Consider the following 15,657-nt stretch of genomic DNA (forward strand, 5'->3'; position numbering starts at 1 on the left):
TTTCTCATTTCCAGCTCAGAGCATCCAAATTAAAAGAGAGTATTTCTGCCTAGAAGAAGAAATGTGGACACCAATAAACAAGGGGCCGGGGCAGTGATAATTTAAAGATGCTGAGTTTAATGTTAAGGATATAAGTAGTTTTTGAGACATCCACATCTGAGCAGGGGAAATGTAGTAATGGTTCAGTCACTATTATCTTACAGCCTCCCAAATTTCCTGTGGTTTGAGTGATAGTCTACTTTCTGTGACTCTGAAAAGGCACAAGGTTCAGATATAATCCACATGGGATTTGCATTAGTACCAGTCATGTTAAGCTTATACAGTAAATGTACTACAGATCACCAAGTGTGACTTTCTTAGAAATAGACATGCATGAGACTTCTAAAAGCATCTTTCCATGAGAACTCCAAAAAGGATTAAAAGAAGAATCTTCAAATATTGCCTTGCTGGGCAATCACAGGGTACAAATTATTAAAGAGCTAAGGTTCTTTTTCAGGCTCCTATGATGATCTTTTCTTCCCTGACCTGAGCCAGTAACTACATAGCTCTCTGGAAGGATGATTAAGTCTTAAAGTTGCCTGTCATAATATGTATAATATTAGACCACTGCTCTGGCAATATCATAAGAGCTTCCATTTATGTGTTTGAGATTCAGAACAGAGCCTTTTAATCCACAGAGAGATTTACTTACAGAATGAGAGACTCTGATTAGGTTTCTACAGTGGCTTTGGCCACCAAACAAGATCCTGAAGTCCTTGTTCCTTATTTCATTGGATAATGACAATGTCAACCTCTGATGGGGGCAAAGACCAAAAAAATTCACTAGTTTTTTTGTTTTGGGGAGCTATCTATCATCAGGCAGCTTAAATCAACAGTTTTTAGGTAGATATCAGCCCTCTTTAGTTTCACACTGCATGATCCTTTCTAGAGTTTCACATTTTCCTGACAGTGAAAAAGAACAGTTCCTTTCATTGAGATGTAGACACCCTCTGAGAAAATTATGACATACACTCATAAAGGTATTTTAGCAGAAATACAAAGGTCGGAGATGAACACAGTAGCTAAAATAAATACTGTATATACAAAACAAAAATAAGAGCCCCGAAGGTATAATCTCCTTGGTTTACAAGACAAGGGGTACAGCAGGTCCTTACACCCAACAACTCGGCAAACAAAAGATTCAGTAGGCAGCTGTGTACAGATGCCACCAGGGCAGGCTATCTCACAAGACCTCATACCAGGTTTCCACACATTTTATTTTTAAGCAAACTGTGTCCACAGCATAAGGAAATGATCCTCTGAGTCTCTGACCACATCTGATTGGGCCCAGAGGCTCACACAGGATAAGAACAACATCCTTCTGTCCAGATGTGAGAGGGGTGGTGGGAATTTTGTTCAGAAAGACACCATTTCCTCTCTGAACCTGTCCTGGAAATACTTACGAAGCAGGTGCCACTCATCTTGCTGTATGGTCTTGGTTAAATTAAAAGGAATGTTTCGTAAGCGGATGGGCTGAGAAAAGTGGTACTTGATGGCCGTGCATCGCTGTGCAATACCTTGAAGGAAATAAGAAACGCGATTTACTAGTCTGCTTATTTGTAACAGAATTCTGAGACCTGAGGCAGAATACTGTAACCTAACCTGGGTTGAATGGGAGATGGGATAAGAATCTCTTGATTCAGAACAACAAAAACCTAAAACATGAAATAATGTTTAAAATCAGGTTTCATTTTTTAATGTATTAAATTGTATAAGGATCTATACTCCCCTAATTGTTTTCCCATACGGAGTTTGTTTTACTTAAACACAAAACTCCTCAAGGAGAAATGGCCTAAAAGTACACAGATGGTTGGGAAAATCAGCTTAGAATTTTAAATTAGCACAGATAAATCACACATCTGAATCTGATCCAGTCTCAAACTCTCAAGGGTAGCCTCATGAAGTTCATTAGGAAGTGTGTTATTTGGAAACCAGAAGACATTTTTCCATAAAGATAACCTTCCACATGGTTTAGGTGGTGATTATATTGCCAGACAACCCTCGAAAACCTATTTAACTCTACTGCAGCTTATATCATTCCTTAATACAATTATACTGACCTGAATTCTAGATCTCGAGAAAAAAGGTAATATTAAAAGTAGGAACAAGAAAGAAAATAATTTTCCTCCCCTATCTGGTTGTATGGCCAGCCCTAGGCACAATATTTTGATATGGGCAGGGGTACACATTGATTCATCTAGTACACTCTCTACCTCCTCACACCAACCTCACACACCCATGTTTTACTGCATAAATTAACATTATTCTCTTCTCCTAAAGGCTTCTGAATTTCATGAAAACTATCTACTCTGTCTTAAAATTTAAAAAAACTTATAAAATGTTCTTCTCTCATTTTAAATAATCTTGGCCAGTTGTTTGGATAAATGCAATCTGATTAAACTAATTTTTTTAAAGGCATGAGCGAATGTTAGTGCTTTAACACTGCCAGCTGTTTAAAAAAATCTTCATAGATGCAAATAAAGCTCTAATTGGTGGAATGTAAGTGCGTATAAAAGTGAAATTTTAAAAAGATTATACAGTGAAGGGAAGAGATTAATATTTGAGCACAATTTGCATCACCAGCCCCAGTACCTCCTGTGAATGTACCTACAGGATCATCTTCCCTAGGAGTTTCTCAGATATTAGTGCACATCAGAATCACCTAGGTGGCTTGTTAAAAATGTAAACTCCTGAACTCTACCCCAGATATACTGAATCAAAAGTTTTGAGATGGAGCCAGGAAGCTGAATTTTAACAAGCATCCCAAGTAATTCTGATGCAGGTAGTCTTTGAGTCTCCATTTGAGAAAAACTACCCAAACTACCTCTGATTTTTGGAAGCTTTTTTTTTAAAATTTTTTTTATGAAACCACACATTTTCTCAAAATTGAAAGTTCTTTTTTTTTTTAATTTGTTTTTTCAACAGGAGCCCCATGGCAGTGGTTGTGAAGTCTAAGGCATTAAAGGTAGCTGTTTACATATAAGTTAGCTGTTTATAAGTCAGGAAATGCCTGTGCTTCCAAAGGGAAAACAATATAGTATGAGAACAATGACAGATAAAGGACCACAAATGTAGTAGTAGCTTACATTTGTATTCTTCAAAACTATCATTCCATTTGGTACTCATCAGACTGACCTTGAGGCTCTGTAAGCAGGAAGTGAAAGCTACGGCAGAGTTGAAGGCATACCCAACATGCACACAACAAACCCCACTGGCAAAGACTGGAAGGTTTATTGGTTTTAGCAGGCTAAGAACATTTCTGTACAATAATTAGTTTACCACTAAGCTAATCAAGCAGAGACTTAAGGGGCCTCCTATGACAAAGAATACAGACTTCATAGAATTCATTCAGGAAAGCCACTAAAGGAACAACAGCAACAACAATAAAAACAATAATCAACCCTAGAGAGGGACAAGAATCTAATTTCAAGCTGCCATAGTATGTTATTTCAAATGCCCAGTTTTCAAAAAAAAAAGTACAAGACATTCAAAGAACAAGAAATAAAAAGTAGTCAATAGAAGCTGTCACTGAGGGATCCCAAATATTGGACTTACCTTATAAAGATTTTAAATCAGCTATTTTAAATATGTTCAAAGAAGTAAAGAAAACCTATCCAAATAACTAAAGGAAAGGATGAGAGTGATACTTTCACTAAATAGAGAAAATTAGTAACATGACAGAAATATTCTTGAAAAGAAAAAGATAGAAATTCTGGAGTTGAAAAGTATAATAACTGAAAAGAAAAATGCACCAAAGAGGCTTAAAAGAAGTTTTGAGGAGGTAGAAAAAAGCAGCAAACTTGAAGATAGGTCCATTGAAATTATCCAATATGAGAAAAATAAAGAAAAAAGGATGATTTAAAAAATGGTCAGGGCCTCAGAGACCTGTGAGGCACCATCACAAGCATAATGAAAGCTGCAGAAAGGAGGAGAGAAGGAGGATCAAAAAAGAATATGTGAAAAAGTAACTGCCAAAACTTCCCAAATTTGATTAAAAATATGAACCTGCATTTCTAAGAAGTTCAAGGAACTACAAATAAGATAAACTCAGAGACCCACACCCAGATATATCATAATCAAACCATTGAAAGCCAAAGACAGAGAATCCTGAAAGCAGCAACAAAAAAGCAAATTATCATGTACACAAAAAAAAAATCTTTGAAAGATTACCAGCTGATTTCTCATCAGAAATCATGGAGGCCAGAAGGGAATAGGATGACATATTCAAAACACAGAAATAAGAAGACTGTCAACCAAGAATCCTATATGCATCAAAGTTATCCTTCAGAAATGAAGAAAAAAAATAAAATATTCCCAGCTAAACAAAAACTGAGAGAATCTATCACTAGCAGACCTGGCCTAAAAATAAATACTAAAGGGAGTCCTTCAGGGTGAAATGAAGGATAATAACTGAACCCATATTTAAAAAATAAAGAGCACATGTAAAGGTTACAACATAGGTCACCGTAAAAGACAGTATAAATGTATTTTTGTTTGCAACTCTTTTTTTCTCCTATCCGATTTAAAAGACATAAAGCAACAATTATAAATCTCTGTTGATCAGCATACAGTATATAAACATGTAATTTGTATGATAATAATAGTACAGAGGAGGAGAGTGGGGATGAAACAATATAGAAGCAAAGTTTTTATATACTATTGAATTCAATTGGTATGAATCCAAGCTAGATTGTTAAGATGTTACTTGTAATCCACAGGGCAACCACTAAGAAAATAACAAAAAAAAAATATGTAGTAAATGAAACAATAACAACAAAAAAGAATTAAAAAGCCATATTAGAAAATATGTATTTAACACAAAAGAAAACATTAATGAAGAAACAGAGGAACAAAAATGCATATGGCGTATAGAAAACAAATAGAAAAATGGCATCTATAAATCCTACCTTACCAAAAATTATATTAAATATAAATATGTACTCCAATAAAAAGACAGAGATTGGCACTGTAGATAAAACAACATAATCCAACTACATGATGTCTACAAGAGACACAGTTTAAATTCAAAGACACAAATAGGTTGAAATTTTAAAGGACGGAAAAAGATATACCACGAAAACCGTAACTGAAAGATTAAATGGCTATACTAATATCAGACAAAACAGAATTTAAGACAAAAATTGTTACTAGAGAGAAAAAAAGATATTTTATAATGATAAATGGGTCTATCCATCAAGAAGATATAGCAGTCATAAACATATACTGACCAACAGAGCCCCAAAATACATGCAATACCAAAAACTGACAGAACTGAAGGGAGAAAGAGACAATTCAACAATAATAGTTGGAGACATCAATACTTCTCTTTCAATAATAGTAAAACAACTAGGCAGAAGATCAATGATAGTAAAACAACTAGGCAGAAGATCAACAAAAAAACAGAAGACTTGAACAACGTTATAAACCAACAAGATACAAGAGACATCTATGAACACTCCATCCAACAACAGCAAAATACACATCCTTCTCAAGTGCATATAGAATATTCTCTAGACCACATGTAAGCAATAAAATAAATCTCAATAAATTTAAAAACATTAAAGTCATACAAAGTAAGTTCTCTCACCACAATGCAATGAAATTAGAAATAAATTATAAAATAAAATTTTGGAAATTCACAAATTTGTGGAAATTAAGTAATACACTCCTAAATAACCAATAAGGCAAAGAAGAAATCACTAGAGTAAATTAGAAAACATTTTGAAATTAATAAAAACAAAATTACAACATACCAAAATTTATGTGATGCAGCTAAAGCAATAATTTTGAGGGAAATTTATAGCTGTAAATGCCTACATTAAAAAAAGATCTCGCCTGGCACAGTAGCTCATGCCTGTAATCCCAACCATTGAGAAGCTGAGGTGGGAGGGTCACTTGAACCCAGGAGTTGAGGACCAGCCTGGGCAACATAGTGAGACCCTATCTCTACAAAAAATAAACACAATTAGCCAGGCATGATGGCACACACCTGTAGTCCTAGGTGGGATGATTGCTTAAGTCCAGGAGATGTAGGTTGCAGTGAGCTGAGATTGCACCACTGCACTCCAGCCTGGGTGACAAGAGTGAGACACTGTCTCAAAACAAAAACAAAACCAAAAAGATCTCAAACCAGTATCCTAACTCTCTACCCTAAAAAACTAGAAAAAGAAGAACACACTAAGGAAAGAGATTACAAAACCAGGGTAGAAATACATAAAATAAAGAATTAAAAATTGAGAAAGTAAACAAAACCAAAATTTGGTTATGCCTATAATCCCAGCACTTTGGGAGGCTAAAGCAGATGGATCACTTGAGGCCAGGAGTTCAAGACGACCCTGGCCAACAGAGGAAAACCCTGTCTCTACTGAAAGTACAAAAAATTAGCCAGACACGGTGGCACATGTCTGTAATCCCAGCTACTCAGGAGGCTGAGGCACAAAGATTGTTGGAACCTGGGACGCGGAGGTTGCAGTGAGCCAAGATGGTGCCACTGCACTCCAGCATGGGCAAGGCAGCAAGATTTTGTCTCAAAAAAAAAAAAAAAATCAGGAATGAAACAGAGGCTATTACTAACAATCTTAGAAAAATATAGAGAAGCTTACAAGAACACAGTGAAAAATTATGTGCCAACAAATTAGATAAAACACATAAAATGGCATATACCTAGAAATATAAAACTCTAAGACTGACTCAAGAAAAAATGCAAAATCTGAACACATCTATAACAAGTAAAGAAACTGACTTAGTAATTAACTTAGTAAAAACTTGCCACAAAGAAAAGTCCATGACCAGATGGCTTCACTGGTAAATTTAACCAAATGTTTAAGGAAGAATTAACAAACCTTCATAGACTCTTCAAAACAAAACCAAAAAAAAATAGAAAATGAAGGAACCTTCCTACTTCTTTCTATGAGGCCATTATTACCCTGATATGAAAAACCAAAGACACCACAAGAAAAGGAAATTACATACTATTCCTTATGAATAGATATGCAAAATTCCCCAGCAAAATATTAGCAAACTGAATTCAGCAACATTTGAAAAGAGTTGTACATCATGACCCAGTGAGATTTATCTCAGGAATGCAAGATTGTTTCACTATATTAAAATCAATTAATACAATATACCACACCAACAGAATAAAGGTCAGAAACCACCTGATCATCTCAAAGATGCAGAAAAAGTATTTGACAAAATCCATTTGCTACTCATCAACAACCCTGTGAGCTAAATATAAAGGCATTATTAACTACACTAAATGAGTAACACATATGAAGCTCAGAGAGTTAAGTAACTAGCCTGAGGCTATTACTCGGTTGTAACCAAGCTTTAACATAAATGCTGTTACCCAAACTTTATGTATTAAACACTATTACTCAGAAAAGTTAGCAGTCCTTAGTTTTCTAGACATGCATGTTAATTTTGTGGATAGTTAAGCTAGAGTTACTACATGTACTGTCAATTTGAAATAAAAAACAATCTTTCCAATTTAGAACCAACATATGCTCTTTTGGAAACAAAGCTGATTCTTAACTGAAGGAGATTAGATTGGCTACATGGCTGACTCAGTGGCTTCATCCTACCTGCATCTCACAGAAGCTGCTTAATACTGGAGACAGGGTGTGAAGTGGGGAGAAACTATTTTCTCGGACTCACAAGAGCTGGCCTTAGAACAGCTTCTGTGCTAGGGAAATGTGTGGTCCCTTTTAAATCACCGCAAATATACTCAAGACCCATCTCCTCCTCTGTTCCTTGCTTGTAATGGGCAGGATCCCAGTGGGCAAGAAGAGTAACAGGAAGGAGGTGGCAGCTGGCCCAGGGTTCTCCTGCTTCCTCTGCATGTGCCAGGAATGAGGTAAGTAGTGCACACATCACCAAATCGCCTTTCCTTCTCCATGGGGCTCTCAGGCTAAATTTAAAGTGCCAAGAATTCTGAAATGAGAAGAGAAAGAGGGTAGGGAAAATGATGAGGTCTGGGCTGACAGTAACAAGCACTACTCAAGGACTCCAAAGAGTGGGGGTCTGGTAGTGAGCCCAGAGCTCCACAGCTGAGTTTGCAAGAAAATGTTCTATGGTCCAGGTGTTCCACTCCCTTGGAAGATGATTAGAGACTTCAGGCAGAATTAGAAGAGAAAGTGGGAATGAAAGACAGCTCAGCAGCAGTGTCAGAGACCTGCCATTAGCTGTTTTATGTCCTTGTTGTGTTCCACTGTCATAGCAGAAAGTCAGATAGATTTGAAGAGGAAAGCAATATTATTAAGATTTGGCTCCCTACAGCACACACATTAAGTTGACAAAATGAAACCACAAAAATCTTACAGGAAAAGACCTGTAGTTGCTTGACAGAACAAATCAAGCAACCAAAGACAAATTAAGTCTTTTTGATAAAAAGACAAGCATATCTATATACACATAGATGGTGGTAAAGACAGAAATTCCATGCAGTGTTATGTTAAAGAATAATTTATACTGTTAAAATCCACAAGGAGGCATTAGATTCCAATTTTCTCAAAGTCATATATGCAAACTTTGAAATTAACTGGCTTTCTGGGTTTAGAGAGCAATGAATCTGGCTCTCTGAAAAGGAACACAAAAAGCATGAGCTCATAGCACCAGATGGCATCACACAATGGGGGGAAGAAACATGCAGAGGATTGAAAAGAACAAGTTGTGGTTTATATTTAGTGATTAATTAGCTTCTTAAAGAGCCAAGTAGAGCCACTTTAATGATGATATAGACCATAGAATAAGATACCTAAGTATGTTGCACAGGGGGTTAGAAATGGAGCTTTTGCCTGGTGAATTTCTGTTGTTTCCAATACTGAGTTCCAAGCTAAGTCATAGAAACCCCTACTCAAGGTTAAATGAGGGAGACACATGAGAAAGATGCTATGAACAGTCATTACTATCAATCAATAATGAGGCGGGCAGTATACATGGTGGTTAAAGACCTTGCAGTCAGACAGACTTGGGTTTGAATCCTAGTTGTGTAACTTGTGGCAAATTACTGAAGCTCTCTGAGCCTTGGCTCCCTCGTCTGTAAAAGAGGGGGAATAATGGCAGATACCTCACTGAGTTATGGTGAGGAATGAAAGAGGTAATTCAGGACTTAGCATAGGATGTGTGGCCCACTGTAAGCACTCCATAATGTCAGCGTTGGATTATGAATTCCCTCTTGGCACCCGCCCAATTCGCCATACAGAACCACTGCAACACACCAGGAGTCTGCACCTTAAATGATCATCACAGATTAACCCAAGTGTACAGAGAAATAAACAGACACATGTCAACAGCTGCCTGAACAATGTCCCAACCAACAGCTCTCACGTTTCCTCTCCATTCTCGCCACTGCAGAACAAGACTCCCATCACCTCACTCCTGAAGAATTTGCTAACTGACCTCCTTGCTCAACCCTCAACCTACCCTGCATGCCACTGCTAGATAAATCTGCTGTGTGAAGTTTTGAGGCCTCTGGAGTCTCAGTTGCCCATCAGTAAAATGCAATATGAAAACCTTTAAGATTTTTGTTACATCTACCTGCCTTTTACAGTATCATTAACTTAATATGTGGCTTTAAATTGATTACTATAAGCGAGGAACAGTTTCACTTGCTATGATATAATTATGTATTTGTTTTTAAATTATGTACTTATTTAAAAATAAAGTATCTGACACATATAAGTACTACATAATTGTTTATTTAAATGTTTTAATGCTTTGCCATTGTGTCAACTTCCACACTGACAAACAGAAGATGTGAAAATCACACGCGGTCCCTCAGAACATAAGACTGGGGTTTTCATTGACTGGCTATGTCCAGGAACATACAATTGGGCTCCCCCTGAATCAAATTCAGACTCTAGACCCCTATCATCTATCCCTACCTCCAACTTCACTTACACTTACCTGTGACTGGTTCCCAGGGGCTACTTCCCTCCCTCCCCAAATTGTCCCCTGGCAACATCATGCCCATCTCTGTGACCATCCTAGCCGACATCACTAACTTTAGAACAGTCCAAAAACTACTAATCCCTCCAGGCTCACTGCCTTCGAAAAGCCTACCCCAAACGCTGAAGACCACATAGCTCACTCTCTTTGCTGGCTCTATGTTGGAGTTAGAGACTGGGCCTCACCATCTCACTCTTGATTACTGGTCTTTGTCACTGCCTAATAGATCAGAAAGTCTGCCTCTTCATTAATGTCCCAAGTTCCTTAAGCAGGGAGGCTGTGACTTTTTTCAGGATATACAACATTTAAGAGATATGTCTGAAACAGTTGATGACAATAGCAGTACAACTAATACTTAAGGTTCTCTAGCAGAAAGAGTTAACAACAGGCTACACCATTTCCTAAACATTTCAAAGACAACTTGGAATTCTTCAGCTGGCCCTTGAGCAGAAAAATAAAGAATTATTTCCCCAGCACACGTCTCAGTTTGAAAAGAAAAATCAATCATGCGGTCACAGGACAGGGTAGCAGCCATGTTCTGGTCAGGGATTTAATTTCAGAGCAAAGCAGGGGCTAAAGCAGACAGACGAAAATGCTTTCCTTATCACCTCCTGTATTGGGTATAAACAGTTAAACTTGTTAAAATAAATAAACTAAATACAGTCAGTTTAGGGGCTTGACGCTGACTTTTAGAGCCTCAAATGGCTAAACCAGTCCCAAAGGCAAAGCTCTTGAGGACAAACCTTTCATCAAGTCTACAGAACTGAAAGGAGAAAGATACTAATTAGTAAATCTAAGCAGCTCTGTCCAGTAGAAATATAATGCAAGTTGTAAGAATTTTAAATGTTCTAATGGTCATATTAAAAAATAGGTGAGATTAATTTTAATATTTTTAAGTTTAACATGCAATCAATACTTTGAAAGTTGCTAATGAGATATTTTATATACTTTTTTCATACTAAGTCTTCAAAATCTAAATCTGGTATTTTCTACTTATAGCACATCTCTTTTCAGACAAGCATCATTTCAAATGCCCAGTAGTCTCATTTGGCTTCCATCCTGGAGAGGGGAGGTTACTAGATGAAAATGAGTAAGACTCCAACCAAAGTAAAAGCAACTGGGAGCAAGAATGTTTGATATAGAAAGGGCCTGAAAGGTGTGAGGTTATTCTTTGTTTAGATCCTCTGTCTACCACATACTATATCTGGTTCTGCCATAATTGTTTCTTATTATTAATAGAGACTCAACTTCTTGGTAACTAAGAAATTTTATCTGTGTTCACTCTATATTCTCTCTGGAGCAAGACAGGTTGGATTTGCATTTTGGCTTCACTATTCACTATCTGTGAGCCCTTGGCAAGTTGTTTAACCTCTCTGAGCACCAATACATAGACAATGACAGTTCACCATCTCAAAGGAGGATTAAATGAAATAATAAATTATTAGTGTTAGCTTTAATTATTATTATTATTATTATTATTATTATTATTACTATTGCTACTTTTTTTATCTGAACAAATCCAGGCAAGACTTAAAGGCAAGACTCAGGTGAATTCCTTGAACTGCAAACACATGATCTCTAGGGGCCAAAGAGGGAGAGTTCAATGACAAGTCAGACAGATTCAACCCATTTCAGAGATAGTAAACATCATCACAGAAGTTAAAAAAAAAAAAAAGGTGACTGAGGAGTAAGCCAGAAATAATAGTGTTCAAAAAGGCATGATCTTGTGCAACAGTGGAGTCTGTCATTGGGTTAGGCTGACCACTGGCTTGCTGAATTAATTTTTAAATCTCCTTTAATGTAGTTATTATATTGTATCTATAATAAAAAGTAACATAGTATTTTAAAATTTAAAACCAGAGATTCTCAGCTTCTCAGAACCATCTTGGCATACAGCTGGTGACTTATCTGTTGTGGCAGGTACAGTATTTACGACTCAAGACTAAAGAGAAGATATAATTTTATGTGGCTTACAGAGGATAATCCCTCCCTGCTCTCCTCTTCTCCTTTCCTTTTTCTTCCCTCTCTAGCAGGAGACAAGAGAACCACAATGTAGAGACACTATTTCTTTTCTCTCCAACTCACAGAAAAGGGACCTGATTATGCCATTAGAGAGAAGGCAGACACAGGCAAGACCTGACACCCATCCAGTACCTTGTTCCCGGAGTCATTGTCTCATATGAAACTGAATACAGCCATCAATTCAGTGGAGGCTCATGTGGAACACACTGTGAGATTTTCCTTTCCACATGGGACCCCATGTTACACAAACAGGCTAACAGTCACTACTGGTTACTTTTGCTCTAGTCAAAACATACCTCAGAAACATCAATATAGTCAGAACACAAAAGTTGTCTTAAAAGTACATGGGTCTAATGGAACAGAACAGAGCCCTCAGAAATACTACCACACATTTACAACCATCTGATCTTTGACAAACCTGACAAAAACAAGAAATGGGGAAAGGATTCCCTATTTAACAAATGGTGCTGGGAAAACTGGCTAGCCATATGTAGAAAGCTGAAACTGGATCCCTTCCTTACACCTTATACAAAAATTAATTCAACATGGATTAAAGACTTAAATGTTAGACCTAAAACCATAAAAACCCTAGAAGAAAACCTAGGCAATACCATTCAGGACATAGGCATGGGCAAGGACTTCATGTCTAAAACACCAAAAGCAATGGCAACAAAAGCCAAAATTGACAAATAGGATCTAATTAAACTAAAGAGCTTCTGCACAGCAAAAGAAAATACCATCAGAGTGAATAGGCAACCTACGGAATGGGAGAAAATTTTTGCAATCTACTCATCTGACAAAGGGCTAATATCCAGAATCTACAAAGAACTCAAACAAATTTACAAGAAAAAAACAACCCCATCAAAAAGTGGGCAAAGGATATGAACAGACACTTCTCAAAAGAAGACATTTATGCAGCCAACAGACACATGAAAAACTGCTCATCATCACTGGCCATCAGAGAAATGCAAATCAAAACCACAATGAGATATCATCTCACACCAGTTAGAATGGCCATCATTAAAAAGTCAGGAAACAACAGGTGCTGGAGAGGATGTGGAGAAATAGGAACACTTTTACACTGTTAGTGGGACTGTAAACTAGTTCAACCATTGTGGAAGACAGTGTGGCAATTCCTCAAGGATCTAGAACTAGAAATACCATTTGACCCAGCCATCCCATTACTGGGTATATACCCAAAGGAATATAAATCATGCTGCTACAAAGACACATGCACACGTATGTTTATTGCGGCACTACTCACAATAGCAAAGACTTCAAACTAACCCAAATGTCCAACAATGATAGACTGGATTAAGAAAATGTGGCACATATACACCATGGAATACTATGCAGCCATAAAAAATGATGAGTTCATGTTCTTTGTAGGGACATGGATGAAGCTGGAAACCATCATTCTCAGCAAACTATCGCAAGGACGAAAAACCAAACACCGCATGTTCTCACTCATAGTTGGGAATTGAACAATGAGAACACTTGGACACAGGAAGGGGAACATCACACACCAGGGCCTGTTGTGGGGTGAGGGTAGTGGGGAGGCATAGCATTAGGAGATATACCTAACGTAAATGACGAGTTAATGGGTGCAGCACACCAACATGGCACATATATACATATGTAACAAACCTGCATGTTGTGCACATGTACCCTAGAACTTAAAGTATAATATATATATAATACAATAAAATAAAATAAAGTCAATTAATAAAAATAAACTGTTATATTGAATCTGAAAAAAAAAATAGTACATGGGTCTAAAGCTATGGTTTTTACAAACCTGAACTTAAAATCTCTTGGATTCAGGAAAGCATCCAAACAGGGTGGGAAGCAAACCTCAGCTTTCTTCACTCTCCAGTATGACTTTTTTTTAAGAGTGAACATCAATGAATGTAACTTTAAATTGTAAGGTTAATTAAGCCTGCCTGCTTCCAAATGTTAAGTGAAATTTGGGAATGTATTTTTTCTGCCTTAAATGTGTGTATGTAAGAAGCATCATGCAAAAGTATAAACTAGAATATTGGCTTTCAGGACCTGCTGTGTGACTTAGAGCAATCAACTTGACTACTCTGTGCCTATATTTCTTCATTTGTAAAACAGGCAGTCACACAATCTCACATTATTGTCATGAGGATCAAATGAGATAATACATATAAACTGTACTAGCACAGTGCCTAGCCCATAATTGATGCTTAATAACTGTTAATGTCCATCTACTCTCTCTCCCCTCCCCTGTTATATGCAGGACCAGTAAAGTGTGACTTGGGACTATAGTACTTGTAATTTCATCCTCATCTCCAGTATTTAGGAGAAAAAAAAAGGGGCCAACTATCAATCACTGTCTTTTTTTCTCCAATTTTTCTTATTGTGGTAAAATACACATAATATAAAATCTACCATCTTAGCCATTTTTATTGTTTACATTGAAGGTATAAAACTTGATGATTTAATACCTTTATATACTGTGAAATAATCACCACAATCAAGCTAATTAATATATCTATCACACCACATAGTTACCCTTTGTGGGTGTGTGTAGTGAGAACACTTAAGTTGTACCCTCTTAGCAAATTTCAAATTTATAATACAATATTGTTATCTTTCCACCATGCTGTAAATAAATCTCCAGAATCTACGCATCTTGCATAGCTGAAACTTTGTACTCCTTGACCAACATCTATCTTCCCATTCCCCCTGCCCCTGGTTATCACCATTCTACCCTCTGGTAACCACCATTCTATTCTCTGCTTTTATGAGTTTGAATATTCCACATATAAGTGAGGTCATGCAGTATTTGTCTTTCTGTAACTGGCTTCTTTCACTTAGCATAATGTCTTCCAGGTCCATTCATGTCACATATGACAGCATTTCCTTCTTTTTTAAGGCTGAATAATATTCTATTATATACATATATATGTATATCTATATATTCTTTAGCCAAGAAGCAACCTAAATAATATTCCATTATATATGTATACATGCTTTAGCCAAGAAGCAATCTAAAGGTCCATCTACAGATGAAAGGATAAAGAAAATGTTTTATATATGTATATGTGGTATTGTGCATATTTGGCTACTGTGAATAATGCTGTAATGAACATGGGAGTGTAGACATTTCTTCGAGATCCTGATTTTAATCCCCTTGGATAAATACCCAGAAGTGGGATTGCCAGGTCATATGGTAGTTTTATTTTTATTTTTTTAAGGAACCTCCATATTGTTTTCTATAATGGTTGTACCAGTTTATATTCCCACTAACAGTGTACCAGGGTTCTCTTTTCTCCGTATGCTTGCCAACACTTATCTTTTGTTTTGTTTTGTTTTAACAACAGGCACTCTAAAAAGTATTCTTAGTTGCCAGGTTTTTTTCTTTCAGCACTTTGAATATATTGCCCCATGCTTTCCTGCTCTGCAGGAGTCTGCTGAGAAATCCACTGGTAGTCTTATGAGGATTCCCTTTTGCTACTTTCAAAATTCTCTCTGTCTTTGACCTTCAACAGTTGGATTATGATATGTCTCAGTGAAGATCTCTTGATGTTCAGCCTATTAAGGGTTCTTTGAGCATTGTGGATCTGGATGTTCACTGCCCTCCTCAGATTTGGGAAGTTTTCTGTCATTATTTCTTTAAAT

At 36.8% G+C, this 15,657-nt stretch overlaps 1 protein-coding gene across 6 annotated transcripts in view; it reads right to left on the reverse strand.

Moving 5' to 3' along the window:
- Positions 1 to 15,657, reverse strand: part of TMEM178A (transmembrane protein 178A) — a 73,610-nt gene that overhangs the window by 12,344 nt on the left and 45,609 nt on the right. For 4 of the 6 annotated variants that reach the window (XM_032177930.2, XM_032177931.2, XM_032177929.2 and 1 more), the window contains exon 2: positions 1,443 to 1,556. In XM_032177930.2, coding sequence (XP_032033821.1) covers positions 1,443 to 1,556 — 114 coding nt within the window. Of the gene's footprint in view, positions 1 to 1,442; positions 1,557 to 3,125; positions 3,142 to 7,622; positions 7,711 to 15,657 lie in introns of those variants that run through there. The other 2 variants (XM_032177932.2, XM_058428718.1) reach the window with 2 other exon arrangements.

The sequence above is a fragment of the Hylobates moloch genome, unplaced genomic scaffold (assembly GCF_009828535.3).
Source record: "Hylobates moloch isolate HMO894 unplaced genomic scaffold, HMol_V3 SCAFFOLD_15, whole genome shotgun sequence".
In the NCBI taxonomy this organism is placed as follows: Eukaryota; Metazoa; Chordata; class Mammalia; order Primates; family Hylobatidae; genus Hylobates; species Hylobates moloch.